The sequence below is a fragment of the Salmo trutta genome, chromosome 34 (genome assembly GCF_901001165.1).
Source record: "Salmo trutta chromosome 34, fSalTru1.1, whole genome shotgun sequence".
Taxonomy (NCBI): Eukaryota; Metazoa; Chordata; class Actinopteri; order Salmoniformes; family Salmonidae; genus Salmo; species Salmo trutta.
In genome coordinates this window covers 10,935,397-10,962,758 of record NC_042990.1, presented here as the reverse complement: position 1 = coordinate 10,962,758, position 27,362 = coordinate 10,935,397, and the positions used below count along the sequence as shown (strand labels likewise).

The following is a 27,362-nucleotide window of genomic DNA, read 5'->3' as shown; positions in this document are numbered from 1 at the left end:
AATAAAAAATAAATTAATAATACATAGATTGGGACTAACTGGGGAGTTTGGTAGAGTGAGGAGGGTTGGTATTCAACATAAAAAATAACTGTGTATTGTAACACCTTTTGTCACTGTGCAGTTTATCTTCAAGGTCTCCAAATCTAACACCTAGCTATCAATGAGAACCTCACTTACATACAGTACTTGCTCATATAATGGTACACCGAGTGCAGTTTGTGTCCGCAATGTAAATAAAGACTGATGTTGAACTATTAGCCCATTTACAATACTGGAAGCAGACATAATACACAAAAACAGAAAGCAAAAAAATCAATAAAATCATTTTAGTTAGCGGCTTCTGCTGCCTATGTTCCACCATTATTTTATTATTGTTGCAACTACAATTTGAGAATTGGGGCAACAGAAAATACAGGACATACAACCACAAATAAGACAAACAAAGGACACAACTTGAGAATTACCAGTCAAGTACAAACATAAATCTCCATTATTCACCCGCTCATTTCCACGGTTGTACCATCATAGCGAGGGGACAGTGCATACATTTTTACAGCTGACGCGAGGGGTGCCACAACACTTAGAGTAAAACAAAATAAAGGACATTGCAAAGATAATCTAGAAACTGTACAATATAACATACGGATGGATAACTGTCCTTTATACATTTGAAAAAATCAAATCGCTTTAGTCTGGAGAGAAAGGCATTTGGAGATTTTTCAACTATAGCTAATAGGTGCATGTACTGTGTATGCATGTGGGATTGAGTGTGTTTGCCTGTGTGCTTATGTACAGGAAACTGGCCAAATGAAGGAAACACTTGAGTAAACAAGGGATACAAGGTATATTGAAAGCAAGTTCTTCCACACAGGTGTGGTTCCTGAGTTAATTAAGCAATTAACATCCCATCATGCTTAGGGTCATGTATAAAAATGCCCAGTTGCCCCATTATTTTGGCTACCATGGCTAGAAGAAATCTCAGTGACTTTGAAGGAGGGGTCTCAAAGGAGCATAGGAGGTTTAAAGTGTGTGTGTGTGTGTGTGTGTGTGTGTGTGTGTTTGTGTCAGTCACCATATCTCAACCCATTTGAACACTTATGGGAGTTTCTGAGACAGCGTTTTCCACCACCATCAAGAAAACACAAAATTATGGAATTTCTCTGGATGAATGGTGTCGCCTCCCTACATAAGAGTTCCAGACACTTGTAGAATCAATGCCAAGGTGCATTGAAGCTGTTCTGGCTCGCGATGGCCCAATGCCCTATTAAGACACTATCTGTTTGTGTTTCCTTTATTTTGGCAGTTACCTGGCTGTGTGTGTGTGTGTGTGTGTGTGTGTGTGTGTGTGTGTGTGTGTGTGTGTGTGTGTGTGTGTGTTCATAAAGTGTGCCTCTCTCTCTCCCCTTCTCATTTTCTGTCCACCACTTTGTCATTACCCCTGAGTTGGAGGGGTGAAAGATGTTGGTCTGAGCTTCATCTCAGTGAAAGGGACGGAATAATCCTTGCCTTTCCAGGCAGTCCAGATCAAACCCTGAGACACAAAGAAACAATTCAGTTAACAAACCACCCCAAAAATGTAACTGATTGTAGTAGTTGACGACTTAGATTACTTGACTTAGATTCATTTGGTGATTTAGACTCTGAAATAGTGAAAGGAGGTATGAAGTCAGCTGGGATTACCTGGTGATTGACATTGGTGTCGTAGAGGCCATTAAGGTTGGCCTGGTGGCAGTTCTTATACCACCAACCCCCCCTATAGGACATGGCGCAGCGGGTGATGAAAGGCGTGGGGTCTCTGTCTCTGGTAGAGAACATGCGCCCGTTGTGGTAACTCATAGAGTCACCTACCGGGACGAAAAAGTAGATAGGGGAAAAGGGAGATCGAATGGAAAGACGGATGGCAGGTGTGAGGAGGGGAAACAGTAGGTGTGGAATAGAGGGAAAAGGAGAGAAAATAAACGATGGGGTTTAATGATTATGTAGAAATATGCACAATAAGAGGTCAATCATGTTTAGTGGACAGATTCTGTTCATACCTGCTGTACCGCTGTACCCAGACACTTTGAGAGCGTAGTTCCTCCTAACAGTGTCCACCATGAACGTGGAGTACTTGGCAAACACGGATTCGTCCCCTGCACGGAGGTCCACACGTAGGGTCATTGGTGCCATGCTGGTTAGATTGTGTAGGTTCTCATTACCTATATACGGATGGAGATGATTGGGAAAGAAGGTGTTATAGCACACAAAAAACTGCTTACTGCCAAGCCAACTGTAGTAAACTATATGTATTGCCTCTAGGGGGCGCCGAAGACTATTATTTTCATCAGATCTGCGCAGTAGACCATGATGCTCCTCAACGTTAGAATAGTGGATAGTGTGCTACCGGCACTAATGCTCAGCCAATTGCTCCAATAAAGTGAAAGGGCTTTGATGAGTGATAGGCCCTCTGCTACTGCTCTTGGTTTTCCTTCTGTTTGTGCACCAATAGTGCCAGTAGTCTGCTTTTTTCTACCCTCTTGCCATACGTTTCCATATTAAATTGATCCTTCTCATCTGGCATTGTACTGTTTAATTTCTCTGCCTAGCAATGGGTCTATTTACAGAGTTGATCTGTCATGAGGGCTTGCACTGTTTACGTAAAAGTGACATGGTTTAGCTTTTGTGTCGTCAATGTAGCAGTTCTGTTTTGATGTTATGCTGGTGCGCTGCTGCTGAAGCGGGTGAAAACAAACTTCGCGTGACAAATGACTCTCACCCAGCCAAAATTCCCCACTCAGTTCTCCAAATCCTTTGCTGTAGTTCTTCCAACCTTGGAAGAAGTCAGTTTTCCCATCCATCCTTCTCTGGAAGACCTTTAATACACACACGCTCATACAGCTGACATATACCATGCTAAACCAACCCTTAACATGTCAGTTAAAGTAAAACGCCAGTCTTTTGTTTTGTTAGTTCGCTGTTGATACAGTCCCAACATTTTCTGCATGTCAGCAATCAAGTTTTCAAGATAGACTTATATCTTGAAAACTTGATTGCTGACATGCAAAACCTTTTGGGACTGTATCAACAGTGGACTAACGAAATACCACAAGATAGTTTTTGTGTGGTCCCTCTCACAATCATCTTCTCTTACCGTCCAGCCGCCTCCATCCGTCACCTGGTCGCAGTAGACCAACACTGGTTTTCCCTGCCTTCCCTTTGGGAAGATCTCTACCTCTCCAGACTCACGCATCCCGTTCAGCAGCTCCTGGGAACAGTCACTTGGGAAGGGGTACCGGAGATTCCCTGAGAGAGAAAAAATCAAAGAGAGAGACCAACTTTATGAAACTGCGCTTTCGATGTATGTATTTAGTTTGTTCAGTTTAGTCAAATATATTTGACCACTTACCTGTGGTGAACTCAGTGGAAATTGCAGCAGTATAGCTCCCTCCCCTCTCCCCTTGTAGCTGCACGGTGTACTTGGACATGGGATGCAGCCTGGTCAACTTGAACTCCGTTACTGTGGCGTCAATGGTAACCTCCTGTTGAGAAGAAAAAGCTCATCTGTCTAGACCAGTGTTTGTTGCATTTTGTCCTAGTGTACTGTACTGAATCAAATAGAACGTGTGTCTGTCTCCACCTTTTTAATCAGTTCCTTACCTGCATCTCCTGTCCCTCCGTCTGATAGGTCAGCTTGTAGCTTCCCACGGCGGCAGAGGGTGGTTTCCACGTCAGCAACGCTGAGCGAGGAGTCACCTGACTGGCCTTCAGGTCACGCGGGACTTCCCCGTCTCCCCCGGATCCTGCCAGATGGACATGGACACAATCACAAGAAGCTCAGTTGTGGGATTCAATAAAAACAGCAGCCTTCCTTTTCTTCTCTGTCTCGGGTGAGTTGATTGTTTAAAAGCATTAGGGTTGTTTGAGAGTGTGTGCGGACTGACCACTGGTGGTGGTGAAGACAGTGATGGCGGGAGCGCCGTCCAGGTTGCCCAACTGACTGGTGACCGTGACGGTGTACATAGTGGAGCCCTGCAGGTCCTTCAGCTGCTGCTCCGCCGCGTTGCCCGACACAGTGATCTTCACATCATCTGACCCTTGGTTGACACAGAAACAAGTAAGCGGCAAAGAGAGAGCAGGTGAGTGGCAGGGGAGAGAGGTAGGCAGCAGGATTTAATTTATTTCTCAGTGTTTATATTGTAATGCTGTTGGGGTGGTCATAAACTGGCTGGCCAACACAAGTATTATGATTTCATCTTGAATGCCTGTGGCCTGTGAAAGCTCCAACTGGAAAGGGAAATGCTCTAATATGGCTAGGGGTTTAAAAAGTCCCACAGGATATTGTTGTAATGAATATCCAACCTGTGATACCCGTTACCTTTTTCAGAGCCATAAACTATGACATAACGGTCAGCTGTTGCCAGTGCTGGTCGCCATAGCAGCAAGGCCTTGGTGTCTGTGACATTAATGGCCTGGAGATCCGTTGGAGGGTCCGGGACTGAGATCGGTTTGGGTTGTGAGAAAATTAAGGCATGAGAAAGTGAGCGTTATTTATCACAGTGTGAATTCAAACCCCTTTGATATATCATTGGATTTCGCAACATATGGAACATAGAAATCTCATTCTTGCAACAACAAAAAAAAGTATTTAGACATTTTAATTGAAGCGGCTCCAGAATAGACCCTTTGAGAAAATATGAAAATGCACAGATCTTTCCCAGATCCTGCCACCTGCTAGAACCATTATTAGAACACAGAACCCATTGAAGAACACACACGAAAGTAAGAAACAAAACACACATCACTCATGTGGTATATAATGCTTAATTTAAATTCGTTGGCCGAGACATCACAAAGGACCAAAAAAAAAATGGATGTCGATAGTCTTGATAATTTACTATAATTTATAATCTGATAATTTCCTGTAAATTAACATTAATCCTAAAACTGAAAGTCAACAGTAAACTTACGTGTCATAACCAGGTCTTTGATTGCATCGCTCTCGTCCAGTCCAAGGACGGATATCACACTGACCTCATAGGGGGACCCCGGAGAGAGCTCTGACAGTGCCAGTGTGGAATCCCCAGAGTCCACCATTACGGAGACAGGCTCCCCTGGAATAGAGCGGACAAATTGCGAAATATGAAGTGTTCTACAGATGTGAAGTGACATGACTCAACAGTCAGGATGTTGACTTCCAGAACGCCTGTGTAAGGTCCTACCTTCCTGTGTGTGAGTGTAGGTGACCTTGAAGCCACTCACTGGACTGTTTGGCTTGGTCCAGGACACAGAGAAAGACGTCTCAGTCACTTCACTGAAGAGAAGACCTGAGGGAGGCTCTGGGCCTGGGCATGGCACGGGAATGATATGTGTGATTGAGAGTGAAAAAGAGAAACGAAAGAAGGAAAAAGATATAGAAAGACAAATAAAAACAGGGCGAAAGACATAAAAACAAAGAAAGACAAATAAAAACAGGAAGAAAGACATAAAAACAAAGAAAGACAAATAAAAACAGGAAGAAAGACATAAAAACAAAGAAAGACAAATAAAAACAGGACGAAAGAAAGGAAGGTAAAAATAGTGGACATGGAAACAGAGCTACAATACATTTGAGAAACAGAAAAGTTAGACTTGAGAAGGTAAGTCATTACTACTTGTGTGGAGAAGTAACAGATTAGAAGGTCAATATCAGTGGAGGCTTCTGAGGGGAGGACGGCTCATAATAATGGCTGGAACGGAGCATATGGAATGGCATCAAACACACGGAAACCACGTGTTTGATGTATTTAAAACCATTCCACTAATTCTGCTCTAGCCATTTTCACGAGCGCGTCCTCCCCAATTCAGGTGCCACCAACCTCCTGTGGTCGGTATGCTCTAAAATGTAGGTGCACCCATACTTTACTCACGCTGTTATTATTAGTGCTCCAATGAGTTTGTGTATATATGTACAGTGCAAACATATATACAATATACGCAGTACAGCATATACTAAAACAGACAAAGGTGTCACTGTTAAATGCAGATGTTGGACCCTGGAAAGCAGCAAGGGAAAAGGATGAGATATTAATGTTGAGCTGGTCTTTTGATCCTGAAAAAAAAAAAAGAAGTTGGCAGGAAAGAGAAAAAGTTAAAATAGTTATAACAGAAGAAAGGAAAAAACTTAAGATATTGATAACAAATACAGTTGACCACTCATTTTTTAAATACACAAATAAGAGAGATAAAGCAAGCAAAATAATTTCTAAGGAATAAGAAATGTGTTGACCAACAGATTTTCAACCTTGAGTGAGCAGAATCCTGCTATAATGATTCCAAATAACATTTGAGACCTCACCCTCTGAAAAAAAAAACAAAAAAAAAACGAGCTAATCGTTAAAACCTTGTGGAATTTCATTATTTTCTTCTTCTTTTTATATATATATAAAAAAAGACTCATAGGATTAAAATCTGTACATTTCACACTTAAGATCAGGAAAAACCATAGAGACCAACCATGGTCTTACCCTGGGTTTTGTGAGTGATGAAGGGAGCCAATGAAGGTTGCTGACTTAAAGCTTACCCTAAGTGAGAGAAGATCAGACCAGCAGTGAAGGGCGGTTGTGGCTGAATGATTCAAGTCTTTTAGATTGTCTCATGAATACCAGAGTCATTTTCATTAGTACAGTGCCTTCAGAAAGTATTCACACCATTTTACTTTTTTTTAAACATTTTGTGGTGTTACAGCCTGCATTTAAAATTGAGTAAATTGAGATGTGTCACTGATTTACACGCAAAACCCCATAATGTCAAAGTGGAATTTTTGTTTGTAGAACATTTTAGAAAGTCAAAACAATTGTCAAAATGTGCTTAACATGTCATATAATAAGTTGCATGGGTTCACTCTGTGTGCGATAATAGTGTTTAACTTGATTTCTGAATGACTACCTCATCTCTGTACCCCACACATACAATTATCTGTAAGGTCCCTCAGTTGAGCAGTGAATTTCAAACACAGATTCAACGACAAAGACCAGTGAGGTTTCCCAATGCCTCGCAAAGAAGGGCACCTATTGGTAAATGGGTGTCACGACTTCCGCCGAAGTCGGTCCCTCTCCTTGTTCGACGTCACCGGCTTTCTAGCCATCGCCGATCCACTTTTCATTTAACATTTGTTTTGTCTTTGTTTTCTACACACCTGGTTTCTATTCCCCAATTACATGTTCATTATTTAACCCTCTGTTTCCCCCATGTTTGTGTGCGTGTTTGTATATAATGTTCAGGTTGTTACTTGTTGGCTGGTATTGTTTGCCGGATTCGTATTTACGCCGTTATTTATGAGTGACCGGTATTTCACGCACCTTTAGTATTTGTTTTTATACTGGTGCTGTTCGTGGAATAAATTACGTTGTACACTCATCTCTGCTCTCCTGCGCCTGATTCCATGCACCAGTGACCCACAGCCTGACAGAGGGTAATCAAATTTTAAAAGCAGACACTGAATATCCCTTTGAGCATGCTGAATTTATTCATTATACTTTGGATGGTGTATCAATACACCCAGTTACTACAAAGATAGAGGCGTCCTTCCTAACTCAGTTTCCGGAGAGGAAGGAAACTGGTCAGGGATTTCGCCATTAGGCCAATGGTGATTTTAAAATGGTTAGTGTTTAGTGGTTGTGAAATGAGAACTGAGGATGGCTCCACAACATTGTAGTTATTCCATAATACTAACCTAAATAGCAGAGTGAAAAGAAGGAAGCCTGTACAGAATAGAAATATTCCAAAACAAGAAATGGAATACAGCTATAAGCACAGGCAAAATCCTAGAGGAAAACCTGGTTGTCTGCTTTCCAACAGACACTGGGTGACAAATTCACCTTTCAGCAGGACAATAACCTAAAACACAAGGCCATATATACACTGGAGTTGCTTACCAAGACGACATTGAATGTTCCTGAGTGGCCTAGTTACAGTTTTGACTTAAATCGGCTTGAAAATGGCTGACTAGCAATGATCAACAATCAACTTGACAGAATTTAAAGAATAATGGACAAATATTGTACAATCCAGGTGTGCAAAGCTCTTAGAGACTTCCCCAAAAAGACTCACAGCTGTAATCGCCGCCGAAAGTGCTTCTACAAAGTATTAACTCAGGGGTGTGAATACTTATGTAAATGAGATATTACTGTATTTAATGTTCAATACATTTGAAAAAAAATCTAAAAACATGTTTTCACTTTGTCAATTGGCAGTATTGTGTGTAGATGGGTAAAAAAACAAAGATTTAATCAATTTCGAATTCAAGCTGTAGCACAACAAAATGTGGAATAAGTCAAGAGGTATGAATCCTTTCTGAATGCACTGTATGTAACACATGGATGTGTTTGGGTTGACATACTGTACATGTACAAAATGGAAAACGCAGGCTGTATATGATATGTCGCATATGGACCAGGGAGACTATGTGTTTATTGTGTAAGCTGTATCACTGATCAAAAACCTGGATCTGCAACTGTTACAAATGCAATGATTATGGATTACATTTCAGAAATTACATTTGTTGATGGGACGCACTTCAAATAGTTTCCCAGTAAACAACTGCCCATTTCCCCTGTGTGTTTTGGCAATCATCCCTGTTTTTCCACAATGCACCCAGTATGAACACCACACATCACAGTTGCACGCATCACTGCACAACATGGCATAAACAAGGGGTTAACATGAAATACAATTGATTAGCACATATGCATGGTTATTTGGTCATTGCATATTTTGTAATTAAAGCCTTGGACATTGCTTTAATTAAAAGCCCTCGGTTGTCAAGGATAAACCAAAAGAAACAGCTCACGGTATCAATAAGCAGATGATGCAAATTAACGACAGACATGATGAAGTACTGTAATTCAGGAAGTTACAGTATCAAGAGTGTGATGGCTCTTGAAATGGATATGGATCAAGCAGCTGTGCAAGTGTACCTCACCTAAAATGGTGTGAGGAGGTATCGGCATCTACCTTGGGTGTCTGGAATAACTTGTATAGTTCAAGAAAAGCGTAGTCCTGTATTTGAACAATAATGAATGGACCCTTGTAGAGGTTGGTAGAGTTTAAACCATGGCCAGTACCTGTGCTGACGATGAGTCTGTGAATTTTGGAGTGTAGTCCGGGACCCTTCCCAAACACGGACAGGGAATAGCGGGTCTGTGGATGGAGATTCTGGAATGGGAATGAGCGAGCTGACCCCGGAAGGACTTTGGAGAATTTGATTGTACCACCGTCACCAACTTTAGCCGTAGCATTAGTGTCGCTGCTCTGTCTTTGGTTATCACTTTTGCTATTGGTAACGGTATTCTCCTCCCCGCCCTCCTTACCTTGGCCCACCCCCATTTCACTTTCCTCCTCATTCCCCTTGTTCTCCTTCTCAGTTTGTCCCTCCGCCTCCCCTTCCTCCTGCCTATCCTCCTCTGACTCACTCTCCCCCTCCTCCTCTTCCTCTTCCCTTTCCTCCTCTTTCTCTGCCTCATTCTTACTTCCATGCTCTTCCCGGGTTACTATGAAATTTCTGTACATCCCCTCTGGTGCTCCCCAAACGAGTATGAACCCTCCTGAGGTTATGCTTTGAACCCCCACTGAGTTTAGAGGCTGGCCTGTTTTTCCAGCAGTAGTGACATCTGATCCATTTATCTGGTTTGGGCTGTCTCTTGAGTCAGCATTCTTACTCACTTGGCTACCTTTGTCAGGATGGCCTGTTTTTGAATCTTGGCCCCTTTGGCTCAAGCTACTGTTATTTCTTATGTATGTTTGACCTCGTGCTATTTTACCAGCTGTGGCATTTGTTTTCTTGAGGAGAGTTTTGGGCTTAAGGTCTGTGTTTGTGTCATTCTGGCTGGTGCTGTAGGTGCCCTGCTCCCCTGGTTGAGGGGTTTGAATGGTGATGCCGTTGTCCCTGTTTGTTAGTTTAGGTGGGAAAGGCCTGCGTATGGGGCCTCTTGATGGATGCTGAGGGGGTCTCAGGTTTGTTCGTGTCCTGTTTGGGAATGCGCCCATATTTGGGTGTGGACGGCGTTGCTGGGTCCCCTTTGGAGGTAGACGGCGTAAGGGTGGTGTGCTGCCCAGTGTCAGAGTCTTTGACCTGTTGCGTTCAGTTCCAGACGACACCACGTCAGTTGCCCTGTCCCCATCTCTGCTGATACCATCCTCTGCCACAGCAACATTTTCTTTAGTTAAGTCTGATTCCTCTGAAGTGGAGGATGATGATGAATAGCTTTTGCCACTGTGTTCTGATTCACCGGAGGACTTTGGCGCTCTCTCTGGCTGAGCATCTGGAGGGAGGGTTGAGGATTGTGCTGGGGAAACCGTTAATGTCTTTGGAAACACTAGTTGTCTGTCAGTCATGGGTTGACCCGTAACGGTCTTTGATTCATTTTGTTTTGTGGGAGCTGAAAAAGGTGAACGTGTCCTGTTTTGAAACGGTCTCATATTTAGGTTCGGGCGGCGTTGGTAGGGCCCCTTTGGAGGTAGGCGGCGAAAAGGTGGTGAGCCGCCCACTCTCAGAGTCTTTGTCTTGTTTTGTTTGGTTCCGACCAATCCCACGTTAGCGGTTTTGTCTCCATCTTTGCTGACACCCACTCCTGCTACTGCAACATGATCTTTACCTGAGTATGAGTCCTCAGGGTTGGAGGGAGATGGTCCTTTACCATTTTGTTCTGATTCACTGGAGGATGTTGGTTCCCTCTCTGGAGGGAGGTTGGATGATTGTGGAACAGGCAAAGTCTTTGCATTCACCACATCTCTGTCAGTCATAGGTTGACCCATGCCGGTCATTGATTCATCATGTTTTGCGGGAGCTGAAGAAGAAAGTGACATGTAGGAAGTAGGTGATACTGGTGAAGAGGAAGCTGGATATGTAGGACTTTGTGTGGTGTGTGGAGGAATGTCATCTGCTTCACTCTGTGTGTGAATTACCAGGTTACGCTCCTGAAATGTTGTCTTTGAATCTCCTGTTTCAGACACTTTTAGGGCACTGTCCTCTTCTTCAGCTAAACCCTGCTCTGTTGCGGGTTTACTTTGAACTATTGTGCCATTCACCCTCCCTCCAATGACTCTCTCTCTACGTGTCACATTGACTTTCTTGTGTGTCAATTTAACCTTGTTGACACATTTCTTCCCATTCGGGTGAACCGTAGTATTTTTTTCTGATGTGGTGGTATGCTCCAAACCCTCTGTCCCTGGCCCTGGTTCAATCTCTGTATCTTTTTTTCTATCGGGTAGGTCCTTTAAGCCAGGAATCACTGTTTGTTCAGAACCAGAGCTTGGAGTGGCATTTACAGGAAGGATTCCGACAGGATATGTCTTTGTCAAAGTTTCATCTTTTTCTCCAAGAGGACTTGTCTCCAGGTTAGTTTCTTTCACAGTTAAGGCTATAGTCTTGTCCCCAACAAAGGGATTTTCTGGTTTAGAGTCAGTATCCAAGGTCTTCTTGATCTTTGGCCCCACCAAAGGATTTCTGCTTGTAGGCTTTTTCAGAAGACTGTGACCCACTCTCCTCCCACCTTGGCCGACTCTTGTACCATTAAAATGGATAGAGCCTCCAATGTATGGCTTCCTGGGCAAGGTTATTCTATCACCTGTTTTAGGTATAACCCTGTAGTTTCTGTTGACAAGTGGTCTTGTACTGGTTCTAACAGATGTGTCCTCTCTGGTTCCATTGGTGCCTTCGACTGTTACAGAGCCTGGTCCACTCCAATCCTTCACCCTCTCTGGTTCTTCACCCTTGGCCTTCGTGTGGAAGATGTCCTTCACAGGATTTGTATTCCCTGCTGAGTCTCCCTCATGGCTTTCTACTCCTGGTGCTACCGGCATGGTCACCCTGGATATTGTCTTTGTGGATTTTCCTAAAGGCATGAAGCGATTGTTTGGAATCAAAGATAAAACTACAGGAGGGAAGCACTGTTAGATCCAAATGGGAAAGTCACAAATATTATCTTTGAACTGAACAATTCGAAAAAGTATTCTTTCCAACAACACCTGCATTGACATTAGTGCAATAAATAGTTGGCCTATGTGCTGTCCAAACCTGCAAAGAGAAGTGGAAAGATTATTACATTTGGTCATCAACACAACCTTGCCATTCATTGTTCGGGTGCTGAAATATTCAATGTTGTGAGTTAAGTGTGTGCTACTATTGTCGAGAAAGAGAGCAGCATTAATCATACAAAAGAAAGAAAGGAAAGGAGAATGTATTTTACGAAGAGAGATCAGCTTAGCTCCAGGAGGAGTTTTTATATTGTACATACATTAATTTCAATCTAACGTTTTAATTTCACTTCCAATGACCTTCTCTATTGAATAATGACGTGTCTAGACATGTTAACTTTAGTGGGATAACAGTTCACAGGAGCAGGGCTGGCCTCCCTTGCATATTCACATTGCCAGGGAATCCAATTTGTTTCAGATTTCTCTCTTTTTAAACATAGTGATGACTTTCTCTCTCTCCTGCTTCTTCTGCTTAGTTCACAGTTTCTTTGTTGTTTCATGACTGTATATTTGTGCAACTTCCTTATCTCAAAATATAGTATTATAATCTGACATACTTAATCAAGATCGCTTCTCATACAACCTAGTCCCTGGATCTTTTCATATACAATGTAGTAAGTAAGGTAAGCAACCCCCTCATCCAATAAAACTCACCAGGAGTGACTTGGACTGTTGCTGGCTTGCTCTTGATCCCGCCTTTTTCAGCCACTAATGTGATGTCATACAAATGTCCCGGGTCCAAACCGTCAATCTGGGCAGAGTCCCTCTCAGGGGGCAGGGTCAGGTCTTGTCTTCCCTTGGCTGTTCCGTCTGTCTGATTGGGTGTAACAGTTAAGCGATACCTGTCGATGTCTCCTTGCGATTGTTCCCATTGGACAACTGCAGATGTTGTGGTTGTCTTCACAACTTGAAGGTTCGTGGGACCAGAGATAACTGGGTGAGGGAAAAGCAGTGGGGGGGGAACGACTTAGCATTTATGCCTATCGATAACCGAAGTAGCAGATGATACTGATAATAAGGGGATACAAAATGGAGTTTCCTGACTCACGAGTGGTGAATTCTGCTGTGCTCTCAGCGCCCATTCTCCCATCTATTTCTCCATTGATCGTCACCGTGTACTCCTGCCCGGCCGCCAAGCCTGTTTGGGTGTAGGCCGTGAGCTTGCCTCCAACTTGAGATGTTATCTGTTGATCGCCCTCTTTCTGTGTGGCACAGAAAATGATAAAGTCAATGTTAGAACAGATATCAAGAGGATTAATAATCCATTTTCCTTCATAGGCCTACTGGTATTTCAGTTCATTTGCTAAAGTAACTGTAGTTAGAACCTGTTAAAGATGATATAGAATGGGTGTGTGTATGCTTACCAGCAGGGGGAGTAGGCTAACTTACAAATTCTGTCATGCAGAAGCCTATATTCAGATTTTTTTGTAAACATCAACCGAGCCTACTCTCTAAATTAGTAACTGGACTCATATTTATTCGTGATCATATTATTATTTTCTTGGCACTGAGATGAACAGCCTCATATTCCAATGATGTAATAGTAGTATTGTGAAAAGAATAAATGATTAACGTGTCAGGGAAATCCAGTAGATCACAAAGCTTTGAGAACTGTTTTCAGCCTTTCACGTTCCAACTCTCACAATTTCCTTAATTGATATGTGATCATTTGAGGAATCAACTTTATAAAATATGCTATTAAAACCAAAACAGTATCAGGTTGTTATTCTTCAACCTACGTATTGGAAAACGCCATTATTTCCATTCATTTAAAAGCAGTAGTTTCAGGTTTTACTCAATTACTCCAGTATGGGGGTGTTCTCCAAGTTTTTCTCAATTGTGTAATATATTCTCTCATATGAGAAATGGGGCCCAGCTGGGTTGCCAGGTTGCCCAGCGTTGACCTACAGAGTGCGCATGTCATATGCCTCTAGTTTTGAGCGTGTCATTGTGCTTTATCTTGCACAATGTGGGGTTTGTGTCCTGTTTAGTCTGCGTGTGTTGTTTATCTGTAAACATGAGAGATGAATGTGTATCTCCCTCATTCATTCTCTTCCGCTGTGTCACAGCTGCCGACCAGTGAAGTAATTTCTCTGGCCAGGGCCATGTTTTTGACAGTGTTTACGGTTGCCCTAGCAACAAGCATCCCACATCTGCATCTTTTCTTCTCCCTTCCTGCCCACTCTCTCTATCTCCCATTATCCTTCCCTTTCCCTAACTATTGTTGCTATGACTTTCTCCTTTGACTCTCCTATGACTAGTTTAATATATTCCCTTTACAAGGATGTCCTCCCTTCCTCCATATTTCTTCTCACACCTACCCATGTCATGTACGGAAAATAGGCTGTTTCCGCTGTTGTTTTGCGATGAGCTTTTGGAATGTATCCTGGTGCTGATGCTGTGGCCAAATTTCACTCTACTAACCTCCAATAGTCTCTGTTTTTCACAACAACAACAGAAATCTCTCTCTTTTTTTTCTTTGTCTGGAACCCTTTTAGGAAGAACAACAATCTCATTCACACATTGAAAGAGTTCCATTAAGTAGGAAAAAGAGGGTTGTTTAATCTTGTAGCACTTCCCTACCTTTTCCAATGGTCATTTTGGTTGTCATTGAGGTGCTTCTCTTTGTTTCAGTGTTGTAGATTAGACTTTTACGGACATGGATACAGCTTCTCTAGAGTGCGTGTGTCTACTGTAATAGCAAGGTCCAACAATATGTGGATGATGAGTATCAATCCAGTTTGTCATTGTGTACATCTGACATCACCACTCTGTGCAGGTTGGGAGCATATGCTCTATTAAAGATCCAATGCAGCTATTTATATATTAATATCAAATAATTTCTGGATAACAATTACCTTATCTTGATTATTTTGAATTAAAATGGTTAAAAAGAAACAAAAATAGCTTCTTCGCAACAAGCAATTTCTCAAGTAAGAATTTTGCTAGGACTGTCTGGGAGTGGTCTGAGTTGGGAGAGAAACATTGAAAACTAGCTGTTATTGGCAGAGAGGTTTGGAACTCTTTCTTATTGGTCTATTAGCTAATTTACCGCCTGGTGACGTCACCACAACTCCATCTCACCAAAACAGGCAAAAATTTCAGGCAGTCTTTTCAACCAGCTCTTACACTAAAAGGGCATTATCATCATTTTCTAAATTGCACAGTATTATTCCAACCTCATAATGTTGAAATATATATAAAACACAAGAAAATCTAGTTTTTGACTGCACTGGGCCTTTTTAAGGCACAATTACAGTGGGAGACCTCACATGGCCCGGATATTGTATTAGATCATAACAACGTATGTTCTTTATACATAGTGTCCAGGCTACTGTATGTTAACTGAACTTGAACTCAATAGGAAGTTATTCTGTAATGCAAATCAGTGAAACACTAATAACATCCTATACTCAAAACAAAGAGTACAAAAGCTGCTTTGAATACAATTGGTAGCATATGTCTCTGTGAATTCACTGGAATTCATTTATTGCATCGGTTAGCTACCTTTGATATTGGATACTGGATGTGATCTTTTTGGTCCACTGATTGATACCATGAGCTGCTGAACAAATTTAATACAACAACGCACTTATGTCATGTTATGAAGTCCCGTTATGTCAGTCATATGTTTTACATTTTATGTAATGCTTTTATATTCATTTTATATTATTACTATTATTATTTTATATTGTATCCTCCGTTCTGTGGTTACCATGGCTGTGAATCCAACCATATAAGTTCAACCAGTATAGAAGTATATCAGCTGAAAACAGTATTTACTGTAGTGACAGTTTATTAACACCAAACATCATTAAACAGAAACTGGAAAAATGTCCACTGCTATTTCCTTTGGCAAAGCGTTTGAATATCTGCAATTTTACAGGATCTATAAACCTTGCTATGTACTCCAACAGTCCACTAAAGGGTTTTACTCAGTGAAACAATGGTTTTGCCATTTGAAAGTCTTTTAGGCTGAGTGACATTAATGACTGAATTTAAATAGAAAAACACAGTAATCGTGAGTTAATTAAGAGGGATTGAGAGTCATCTGTTTCTGGAACTTTTGTGATGGAACTTTTGTGATGGACCTTTGCTGCTCAGCTGTCAAACTGTGGTGTGTTACTGTTCTCAAGATCAATCTTTGGATTGATTTATTTGGCATAGAAAACGAAGGGCTCTCTATTCAGTCCGTATCGCAGAGGTTCAGCGTTACAGTGTAATTGAAATTTAAGGGCAATGTTCCGGGCGTTAGTGGAGACCAGAAAAAGCTATATATATCGGCTCAATCAGAAATTACCTTTAAATTACCTTACTTATTATCCACTAACGGCAAATAGGGGCAGGCAAATGTAACACTTATCTGCCTACTCAGAGCATGCGCTGATATTTTCAACCTCTCTCTGACCCAGTCTGTAATACCTACATGTTTCAAGCAGACCACCATAGTCCCTGTGCCCAAGAATGCGAAGGTAACCTGTCTAAAACACCATCGCCCCGTGGCACTCACGTCTGTAGCCATGAAATACTTTGAATGGCTGGTCATGGCTCACATCACCATCATCCCAGACACCCTAGACTCACTCCAATTTACATACCGCCCCAACAGATCCACAGATGACACAATCTCTATAGCACTCCACACTGCCCTCTCCTACCTGGACAAGAAGAACACTTACGTGAGAATGCTGTTCATTGACTGTAGCTCAGCGTTCAACACCATAGTGCCCTCCAAGCTCATCACTAAGCTCAGGACGCTGGGACTGAACACTTCCCCTCTGCAATTGGATCCTGGAATCCTGACGGGCTGCCTCAAGGTGGTGGGGGGTAGGCAACAACCCATCCGCCAAGCTGACCCTCAAGACGGGGGCCCCTCAGGAGTGCGTGCTTAGTCCCCTCCTGTACTCCCTGTTCACCAATGACTAAGTGGCCGCACACGACTCCAACACCATCATTAAGTTTGCTGACAACACAACGGTGGTTGGCCTGATCATCGACAACGATAAGACGGGCTATAAGGAGGAGGTCAGTGACCTGGCAATGTGGTGCCAGGACAACAACCTCTCCTTCAACGACAGGAAGGAAAAGGAAATGGAGGGCTGAGCACACCCCCATCCACAACGACGGCGCTGTAGTGGAGCGGGTTGAGAGCTTTAAGATCCTCGGTGTCCACATCACTAAGGAATTATCATGGTCCACACACACACCAACACATTTGTGAAGAAGGCACTCTGAATGCCTCTTCCCCCTTGGGAGGCTGAAAAGATTTGGCATGGGCCCTGAGATCCTCAAAGTTTTACAGCTGCACCATTGAGAGCATCTTGACTGGCTGCATCACCACTTGGTATGGCAACTGCTTGGCATCCGACCGCAAGGCGCTACAGAGGGTAGTGCAAATGGCCCAGAACATCACTGGGGCCGAGCTCCCCCCCCATCCAGGACCTCTATACCAGGCGGTGTCAGAGGAAGGCCCTAAAATTATCTCTGCTACTGCACAGCAAGCAGTACCGATGCACCAAATCTGGAACCAACAGGAACATGAACAGCTTCCACCCCGAAGCCAAAGCCATAAGACTGCTAAATAGCTAGTCCGGGTAGCTATTGGTTAACTATATAGCTATCGCATTGACCCTTTTTGCACTAACTCTTTTGACTCATCACATACAATACACTCCTGCCACTATTTATTATCTATCCTGTTGCCTAGTCACTTTATCCCTACCTAAAGTGCCTTCAGAAAGTATTCACAACCCTTTACTTTTTCCACATGTTGTGTTACAGCTTGAATTTACAATAGATTAAATTGAGATTTTGTACACTTATCTACACACAATAGCCCATAATGTCGAAGTGGAATTGTGTTTATAGAACATTTTAGAAATTAATCAAAAATGAAAAGAGTCAAATAAGTATTCAACCCCTTCGTTACGGCAAGCCTAAATAAGTTCAGGAGTAAGAGTTTGCTTAACAACTCACATAATAAGTTGCATGGATTCACTCTGTGTGCTGTAATAGTGTCTAACATGACATTTAAATGCCTACCTAATTCATCTCTGTACCCCACACATACAATTATCTGTAAGGTCCCTCAGTCGAGCAGTGGATTTCAAACACAGATTCAACTACAAAGACCAGTGAGGATTTCTAATGCCTCGCAAAGAAGGGCGCCTATTGGTAGAAACAAACAGACATTGAATATCCCTTTGAGAATGGTGTTTATCCATTTTATTCATTACACTTTGGTTGGTGTATCAATACAAAGATACAGGCATCAGAGAAGAAGGACACTGCTCAGGGATTTCACCAGGAGGCCAATGGTGACTTTAAAACAGTTACAGAGTTTAATGGCTGTGATTAGAGAGGACTGATGATGGATCAACAACATTGTAATTACTCCACAATACAAACCTAAATGACAGTGAAAAGAAGGAATGATTCAGCATGATAATAACCTAAAACACAAGGCCAAATCTACACTGGAGTTGCTTACCAAGAAGGCAGTGAATGTTCCTGAGTGACCGATTTACAGTTTGGACTTAAATCTACTTAAAAATCTATGGCAAGACCTGAAAATGGTTGTCTAGCAATGATCACCAACCAATTTGACAGACCAACAGAAGTTTCTCTCGGAGGATGTGTTGGTACCATTATTTATTCATGGCTGTGTTCTTAGGCAAAATTGTGAGTGAGCCCACTCCCTTGGCTGAGAAGCAACCCCACACATGAATGGTCTCAGGATGCTTTACTGTTGGCATGACACAGGACTGATGGTAGCGCTCACCTTGTCTTCTCCGGACAAGCTTTTTTCCAGATGCCCCAAACAATTGGAAAGTTGACTTTACCCCAGTCCTCAGCAGTACAATCCCTGTACCTTTTGCAGAATATCAGTCTGTCCCTGATGTTTTTCCTGGAGAGAAGTGACTTCTTTGCTGCCCTTCTTGACACCAGGCCATCCTCCAAAAGCCTTCGCCTCACTGTGCGTGCAGATGCACTCACACCTGCCTGCTGCCATTCCTGAGCAAGCTCTGTACTGGTGGTGCCCCGATCCCGCAGATGAATCAACTTTAGGAGACGGTCCTGGTGCTTGCTGGACTTTCTTGGGCGCCCTGAAGCCTTCTTCACAACAATTGAACCGCTCTCCTTGAAGTTTTTGATGATCCGATAAATGGTTGATTTAGGTGCAATCTTACTGGCAGCAATATCCTTGCCTGTGAAGCCCTTTTTGTGCAAAGCAATGATGACGGCATGTGTTTCCTTGCAGGTACCATGGTTGACAGAGGAAGAACAATGATTCCAAGCACCACCCTCCCTTTGAAGCTTCCAGTCTGTTATTGGAACTCAATCAGCATGACAGAGTCATCTCCAGCCTTGTCCTCGTCAACACTCACCACTGTGTTAACGAGATAATCACTGACATGATGTCAGCTGGTCCTTTTGTGGCAGGGATGAAATGCAGTGGAAATGTTTTTTCGGAATTCAGTTAATTTGCATGGCAAAGAGGGACTTTGCAATTAATTGCAATTCATCTGATCACTCTTCATAACATTCTGAAGTATATGCAAATTGCCATCATACAAACTGAGGCAGCAGACTTTGTGAAAATGAATATATGTGTCATTCTCAAAACTTTTGGTCGTGACTGTATATAGTCAAGTTATCGTTACTCGTTGTGTAATTATTCCTCGTGTTATTTAAAAAATATATATATACATAATTTTTTCTTCTATCACGAAGCATGTGAGAAATACAATTATTTGATTTGATTTGATTAGAAGCTAAAGGAGTCAATGTCTTTTTCCATGAGAGATTTTTATTTACTCTATGCCACCATTGAATTCCCTTGGGCTTTCAGGGACATTTTAGGCAAACGATTTGGGGATTTGTCATGGAAATAACGCACCACCATGACCTTTTCATCATTTGCCCCCAAAACAAGTCTTAAAACCTGGAATGAGAACCGGGCTTCGTGCCATGAGAGCAACCTTCTGTTCATTTTGGTGACTGTTCATTCTCAGCTGATACATCTGTTGTCTAACAGTTGTTTCTCAAGTTCAGTTTACTTTGTGCTTTAGTTAGGACCCAGACTCACAACTTCATAAGAACTTGTGAGTAGGGTGTGTAGGGTGTTGTTACCTGGCTGGCGAAGGTGACGTGGTAGGTGTCATACTGGACTGGAGGTGGGGTCCAGAAGAGGGTGACAGAGGATTCAGTGACGTCCTTGGTGTTGAGCTGGGACACACCAGACATGGCTAGAGACAAGGGGGAGGGTTAGGTGCTTAGTTCCAATCATTCAAGCCAACAATGTCATGCAATGTTTACCGTGGAATTGATTTTAAAGGCAATAAGGCATCCTTTTGACCAGCTGTCACATTTCCCCCATTTAACTGTAAAGTCAATGTAAATGTATTTTTCCAAGTCCATTAAGTCAACTTGTGTAAGTAACGTCAAGCTGCAACATACAGTAGAGGTCTACATACAGTCATTGAACGCATAACAAATATAACAGTATGTCGACTTGGATAGAAGGGAACGCTATATTAACATTTTACTCATTTAGCAGATGCTCTTGTCCAGAGTGACTCACGGGAGCAATTAGGGGTAAGAGCCTTGCTCAAGGGGCACACCGGCAGATTTTTCACCTAGTCAGCTCAGGGATCTGAACCAGGGACCTTTCGGTTGCTGGGCCAACGCTCTTAACTGCTAAGCTACTTGCCGCCCTTTATGCCACACTGACTGGACACTGATGTATTAGCACTGCCCTGTGGCTAATACAGTGTGCCCTCTGTTTCACTGGACAATATAAAAGCCAATTGCAGCCGAGAGTGTTTATGGAGAATATTTGGATGACTTACCGGTGCCACAGTCAGCTCCAGTGAACCCAGCTTCACACTGGCTGCAGTCCGGGACGGCGAAACCACGGCGACACACACACCTCCCCTTCACACAGCGCCCTTTGTTGCTGCAGTTATCGGGACAGCCCTTAGCGGCGCAGTCCTGTCCGCTGAAGCCCACTTCACACACGCACTTCCCGTTCACGCACCTTCCCTTGTTGCTGCAGTTATTGGGACATGCTTTGGCGGAACAGTCCGGCCCCGTAAAGCCGCTATCGCAGACACACTGGCCGTTCACACACTTTCCATGGTTGCTGCAGTTGCCAGGGCAGGACTTGGTGGAGCAGTCTGGCCCTGTAAAACCGCTATCACACACACACTTGCCATTCACACACTTCCCCTTGTTGTTACAGTTACCAGGGCATGCCTTGGTGGAGCAGTCGGGGCCTGTGAAGCCAGTGTTGCACACACACTGGCCGTTCTCACATCGCCCCTTGTTGTTACAGTTGCCAGGGCAGGACTTGGTGGAGCAGTCTGGCCCTGTAAAACCGCTATCACACACACACTTGCCATTCACACACTTCCCCTTGTTGTTACAGTTACCAGGGCATGCCTTGGTGGAGCAGTCGGGGCCTGTGAAGCCAGTGTTGCACACACACTTGCCGTTCACACATTGCCCCTTGTTGTTACAGTTACCAGGGCATGCCTTGGTGGAGCAGTCGGGGCCTGTGAAGCCAGTGTTGCACACACACTGGCTGTTCTCACATCGCCCCTTGTTGTTACAGTTACCAGGACAGGACTCTGAAGAGCAGTCTGGCCCTGTGAAACCTGGGTTGCACACACACTGGCCATTCACACACTTCCCCTTGTCATTGCAGTTGCCGGGGCAGTCAGACAAACTGCAGTCTGGCCCACTGAACCCTGGGAAGCAGACACACTTGCCGTCCTCACAGCGTCCCTGGTCACTGCACTCGTTAGGACACTCGTCTCCCTCCGGCTTGATGGAGCACTCAGCGCCTAAAGAGGGGGTTCGGACAGAGACAAAGAGTAAAACAGTAAGACACCAGAATGCAATTTTCCCTCTAAGCTGCGCGTATGTGCAGGCGCGCAGTAGCCCCGGGACTGCTGCACAGAGTGTAAAAGAAATATCAGCCCACAGAGAGAAGCACAAGATTGAACTTCACTCAACTTTCTAGACTTTTCCCTGTTAGTTAACACTATCAACGTTTCCCTTCACTGTGGGAATTGTGATCGAATCAACACAATATTAACCACTTTCAATGCAACACAGAGAAGAAAAAAAACGATGCAAGAACATATCAGAGTAGGATTCTATTGTGCAAGACCATACTCAACACAGACCGGTGCGGCATAACCAATCAGAGCTGCAGTAGGCCTATATGAAAATAGATCATTGCCATATATGGATCTGTGCCGTTTACTTTGAACTGGACTGTGTTTACAGCTGTGGTCGTGAGTCCAGATCAAATAGAATTAGCTGCATGAAGCCACGTGAGCACATTTTGTTCATATCCTTTACTAGTTAGTGAGTTATTAGCCCAGTTATAGATCATTTGTAGTCATAGGGGACTGATTGCTTCCTACAAAAGCATGAAACATGGACATTTGTAGACATCTTTGAAAAGCAAGTCAGGTAAAGAGGGTTTTTTTTGTCTTAAAGGGGCAGTGTTGTATTTTGAGACAGGCTTGAATAAGCTAAGTAGCCAATAGGCAGAGGGTAGAATAATTTGTCAGATTTTTCTGTAATAATGGTATGGGAATAATAATACATTTTATTTTGTAAAGTGGTTCCTTGCATCAAACAACACGACAACATTTGCAGTCACCTCCTTGTCTGGAGGACAAGTGGATAAACAGGTTAATGTCAAGCCCTGCATGTTTTCTTTATTCAGCCTCATGGAATGTAGGCCCACATTGAACACCACACATCGGCTGCGACTGTAGGCTGAATGATAGAATAGCTGTTTCCATGTTACGGAATGCATTTTCTCCATTGATTTTGATGGTAGACCACTCTGGTAGGCCTACATTATGATCAAATGGACACACTAGCCTACTTGGACACTGTTAAAACGGTAACTTAAAGTAGATACAGCCTCAGTGCTCACAGTAAACGAGCGCCGGAAGTTGCACAGAATGTTCAGAATGTTCAAGTTTGCCCTCAGCAGATCTGAAATTTACTCTGTGCCCCCCCCAAAATTTAAAGGAACATTGCTAGAGTGTATTGATATTTTAAACAGATTAGTGGATAAACTATCCCTGCTTTTGCAGAAAGTGTCCCACATTGAGAGAAGGGTGGAGAGCTAGATTAGGAAGATTGTCTGAGATCACATTGGGCACAAAGTTAGAGCTGGACCTTTTTCTATACTTGCTCTGATTGGTCGAACCCATTAGTAGTCCTCATTACTCAGGTCAGTTAGATCATAATATGAGCGTGGTTGTAGACTGCCAGTTATACATGTGATCATGATTGAGATCAGTAATGGATCGTGTGTGTGTGTGTGTGTGTGTGTGTGTGTGTGTGTGTGTGTGCGTGTGCGCGTGCGCTCAAATTAGAACCAGTTGGGGGATTTCAGTGAGATGAGAGGAGCTATGAGGAGATTCTGTGTAATGTTCAAAACCAGACCCATTTGATCAGTGAGTCACCTGGCAGCAGTCCTACTGTACCTTTGCTCTGCTGGGACGTGCAGCAGCCCCCCTCTGGGCCTCCACACTTCTCCCTCAGGGCAGACACCTCCTTCTCCAGCCTCTCCAGACGGTCTCGCAGGGCAGCAAACTCGGCTTCGCACCCGCCTCCGCACGACCCCGGAACCAGTCGGATCCGATGGGTAAGGACTAGAGGGGAACCAGGCTCAAGGTCCAGTTCCTTTCCCTGATTCTGACTGGAGTCCCCCTGAACACACGCCTCAGAGATCACCACTTTGATTGGCTGCCCACCACCCTCTGGCTTTGTGTTCCTGGGTGCCCTTTGACCCCCAGTCTGCAGGCTCTGGGAACCTGATGGGGTCAGGAGGGCAGGGCAGGCGAGGAGCAGGAGGAGGAAGGATGGGACAAGAGGCATTTTGGGCAGGAATTTGCCTTCAGGTGGAGGGGGAGGGCAATTCACTTCTTTTTTTTAAAATGATTACAGTTATCAAAGAAAGGCTGGGGCAGAGGGATGAACTCTGCTGTGGAGGTGCCTACAAGTCAAGGGTTTTTGTCATCAAGGGGCTGCCTTAATCATGTGACTCTGCAGAACCGTCACCACTGTATCCCTGGGAAACAAGACAGTTAAGAATAAACATTCACCTGAATTCATGTAAGCACAACAACTATCGCAGTGGCTATAGTGAGCTGGAATAGCCTTCTAGTTGTTTATGGCCCTGTCAACACAGCATGTTAGCTTGGAAAAAATGTTTATCTAGAAGAGTAATTCAATATACTCTGTGACCAGCGTTCCTATTTTCCTACGGCAACGTGATTGTGGCGCATGTGGAACCACAAACTGGTTCTGAATAGTTTGCCATTCGTGAACAGCCCATTATAAGGATGGGGTCATCCCCAGGCCCAGTTGGTGTGGGTTAAGCTTGTGTTTGGACAGGATAGAGCCTTGCAGGATAATGTGATTTACCGCTGGGACCCAATAAGGTCACTTTCCTCATTCCAGCAGGGGGTTTGGATGCAATTGTCTGACCTGGAGCCAGAGTCTCAGTCCATACCACGTAGGCCAGGGGCAGTGTACCCACAATCACTCCCTCTCTCACCTGACTGAACCCTAACCAGCCTATCCTCAGTCCTCTCAGGAATTTTTCATACCTGCCGTGTATCACAATATGGAATGCTATGGCTGCCATATCACCAGCCTAATGCATCGACCTGCTATGTGTCCATTAACATGTGCTATGTATTTTCTAAATGAACTACGTTAAGTCACAACCTACCTAAAATCCCCAGAATGTATTTGCACAAAAGTGGATCATGTTCAAATGATCTATGCACACACACAGTACAGCTCAAATGGTAAAGCATTAAGAGCAGCATAACGTCATAGCACCTAGAGAGTTGAGTGAGGGAAATAGATAAATATACAGAGATAAAAAAATGAGGGGGCAGTAAAAGAGAATAGGAAACAAAATAGCACCAGGAACCGACAACATGTTATTCAATTTCCGACAGCCTGGAAAAAGCTTATAAATTGAGGCCCTTGGTGGGCAAGTACAGTGCGTTCGTAAAGTATTCAGATACCTTGAATTTTTCCATATTTTGTTACGTTACAACCTTATTCTAAAATGGATTAAATGTTTTTTTCCCCCCCTTATCAAACTATACACAATACCTCATAATGACAAAGCAAAAAATGTTTTTTAGAAGAAATACCCTTCCCCAGATCTGTGCCTCGACACAATCCTGTCTCGGAGCTCTACGGACAATTGCTTTGACCTCATGGCTTAGTTTTTGCTCTGACATGCACTGTCAACTGTGGGATAATAAACGTGATTTTTTTTCTATAAACCTGTTTTCGCTTTGTCATTATGGGGTAGTTATTGGGACCTTACATAGACAGGTGTGTGCCTTTCCAAATCATGTTCAATCAATTGAATATACCACAGGTGGACTCCAATCAAGTTGTACAAACATCTCAAGGATGATCAATGGAAACAGGATGCACCTGAGCTCAATTTCAAGTCTCATAGCAATGGTCTGAATACTTATGAATATAAGGTATTTCAGTTTTTATTTTTAATAAACGTGATTTTTTTCTAAAAACCTGTTTTTGCTTTGTCATTATGGGGTAGGTATTGTGTGTAGACTGATGAGGAAAAATATTAATTTAATCCATTTTAGAATAAGACTGTAACGTAACAAAATGTGGAACAAGTCAAGCGGTCTGAATACTTTCCAAATGCACTGTATCTTGTCAGCATGAGGAGACTCACAGACACACATCACTCAGGGATAGATTCACTCAGTCCCTCAGAGCTACACTGCTTCCAACCCCGCGAGGCTATGTAGCTCAGGGTTTACAATCATATAATATCTCTGGCACGGGAATACCAAAACTTCACACCAGCCTTACTCACAGTCCCAACATACGGCTAACATCACAGAGTGAGGGAGGTAGGAAGGAGAGGATTAGGCAGAGGAACAAAATACTGAAGTCCACCTAGCTTCTACAGTGATGGTTGCTACTGCGCTAGTTGACTAAACCCAACTCCAGGGTGAAGGAAGTTCTGATGCAGTCCACCAACGGAGTTGAGCAGGGACCAGGCTTTGTGGAATTCATCTACTACTGTGCCCACTGCCACCTCTCTGAATGATAGGCAGCATGGGGATTTTTAACAGTGGAACTGGTGTTTCCAACTCTCTGTGATTTCCATCCTGGTCTGAAACTCAGTAATAGACTCAAAAGTACTGACATTTCCTTATGAATACCTGTCACAGCTGGTAATAACTCTCTAGGTCACAAAAGAAAGCGGTATATTTAACAGCACTTCTGTCTGCAGATAGCTTAGTCAAATGGCCTGTGAAGTGTTTCAAATTGCTTTGCATCCTTTTTTGGCGTCTGCATCATCTTCCCACATCCCCACCTCCCTCCGGCTCTCACATTCAAGCACACTCATACACACATTAAAATATACAATGGAATATCAAAACTATTTATGCCTGTCAATACACCTTTTGTAGAGTGGTTTTGGATTGTATAACAGATAGGGATTGCATGCTTTTGTGTATTGGCACTAGTGACTCACTCTCTTCCATTTGAAGTCTACACAGACACTATGAACTACATCACAGATTTGTGTAATAAAACGTTTACAGGCCAAAGTCATATGGATTTGATCCTACCTATAACATATTTAAAACCGTTCCCTCATGTACTTATTCAGTACTTATACTAATATGCATTGCTTACAAATGTACATCTAAGATGCCCAGATAATGTACTCAGCTCTACTTTTTATTCATATAACTAATAATGAATTGATTTAATTCTTATTGATATGAATTAACCATTTTTGGCATTTATTGTCAATATCAATTTGAGCATAAAAGCATTGCTAATGTAAAGTACAAATGCATAGGGCTTACCTGGATACTCTGCCTCTCTCCCTGACCAATGTCTGTCAGTCAGTCCAAAGCTCCCTCTCACTGCTCTTGGAAAGCTCTGATTGACTGACCATGAGAAAGGGATAGGAGAGCGGGAGGGAGAAGGAAAGAGAGAGGGGAGGAGAGCAGTAACATTTTCTCATACTTCAAGAATTTTTTCCTCCCTCTCTCACTTCTCTCTCTTTCTCTCTCCTCTCCCTCTTTCTCTCTGATGTAATTCTATGTGCTTTACGGGTCCCTTTTGGGCGGTGGATTTCGATGGAAAACATCTGAATTTTTAGATGTTTTGAACAACTGGGCCTAATCTTTAATCTTTTTTTGAACTCATCTTTGTCCTCTCCTTGGACACTTTATGATGTTAGTGAGACATTCCTCGTTATCTTCCGTTTGCTCTTTTTTGGCAGTTGACAAAGTCTGAATGTTTTATATCAG

General features: G+C 43.1%; 1 protein-coding gene and 1 long non-coding RNA gene across 3 annotated transcripts; one reads left to right on the top strand and one right to left on the bottom strand.

The window, feature by feature from the left end:
- Positions 1-324: 324 nt before the first annotated feature.
- Positions 325-26,998, bottom strand: LOC115173560 (tenascin). Of its 2 annotated transcripts, XM_029731779.1 has the most exons (19): positions 26,913-26,998; positions 23,511-24,097; positions 20,844-21,839; positions 20,125-20,240; positions 13,040-13,193; positions 12,646-12,924; positions 9,081-11,849; positions 5,199-5,321; positions 4,947-5,090; positions 4,355-4,474; positions 3,921-4,073; positions 3,637-3,779; positions 3,386-3,518; positions 3,131-3,282; positions 2,756-2,852; positions 2,037-2,198; positions 1,681-1,844; positions 1,378-1,531; positions 325-1,333 (listed from the first exon to the last, which is right to left on the bottom strand). In XM_029731779.1, the coding sequence occupies exons 2-18, from the start codon at positions 23,902-23,904 to the stop codon at positions 1,433-1,435; spliced, it is 6,198 nt and encodes a 2,065-aa protein (XP_029587639.1). In that variant the 5' UTR covers positions 23,905-24,097; positions 26,913-26,998; the 3' UTR covers positions 325-1,333; positions 1,378-1,432. The 2 variants fall into 2 exon arrangements, with proteins under 2 accessions (XP_029587639.1, XP_029587640.1); XM_029731780.1 differs by lacking the exons at positions 325-1,333; positions 9,081-11,849 and having other exon boundaries at positions 1,411-1,531.
- LOC115173576 (uncharacterized) lies at positions 3,235-3,853 on the top strand. Its single transcript, XR_003871625.1, has 3 exons — positions 3,235-3,337; positions 3,444-3,510; positions 3,665-3,853. It is a non-coding gene; the product is annotated as an uncharacterized LOC115173576 (long non-coding RNA).
- Positions 26,999-27,362: the final 364 nt, after the last annotated feature.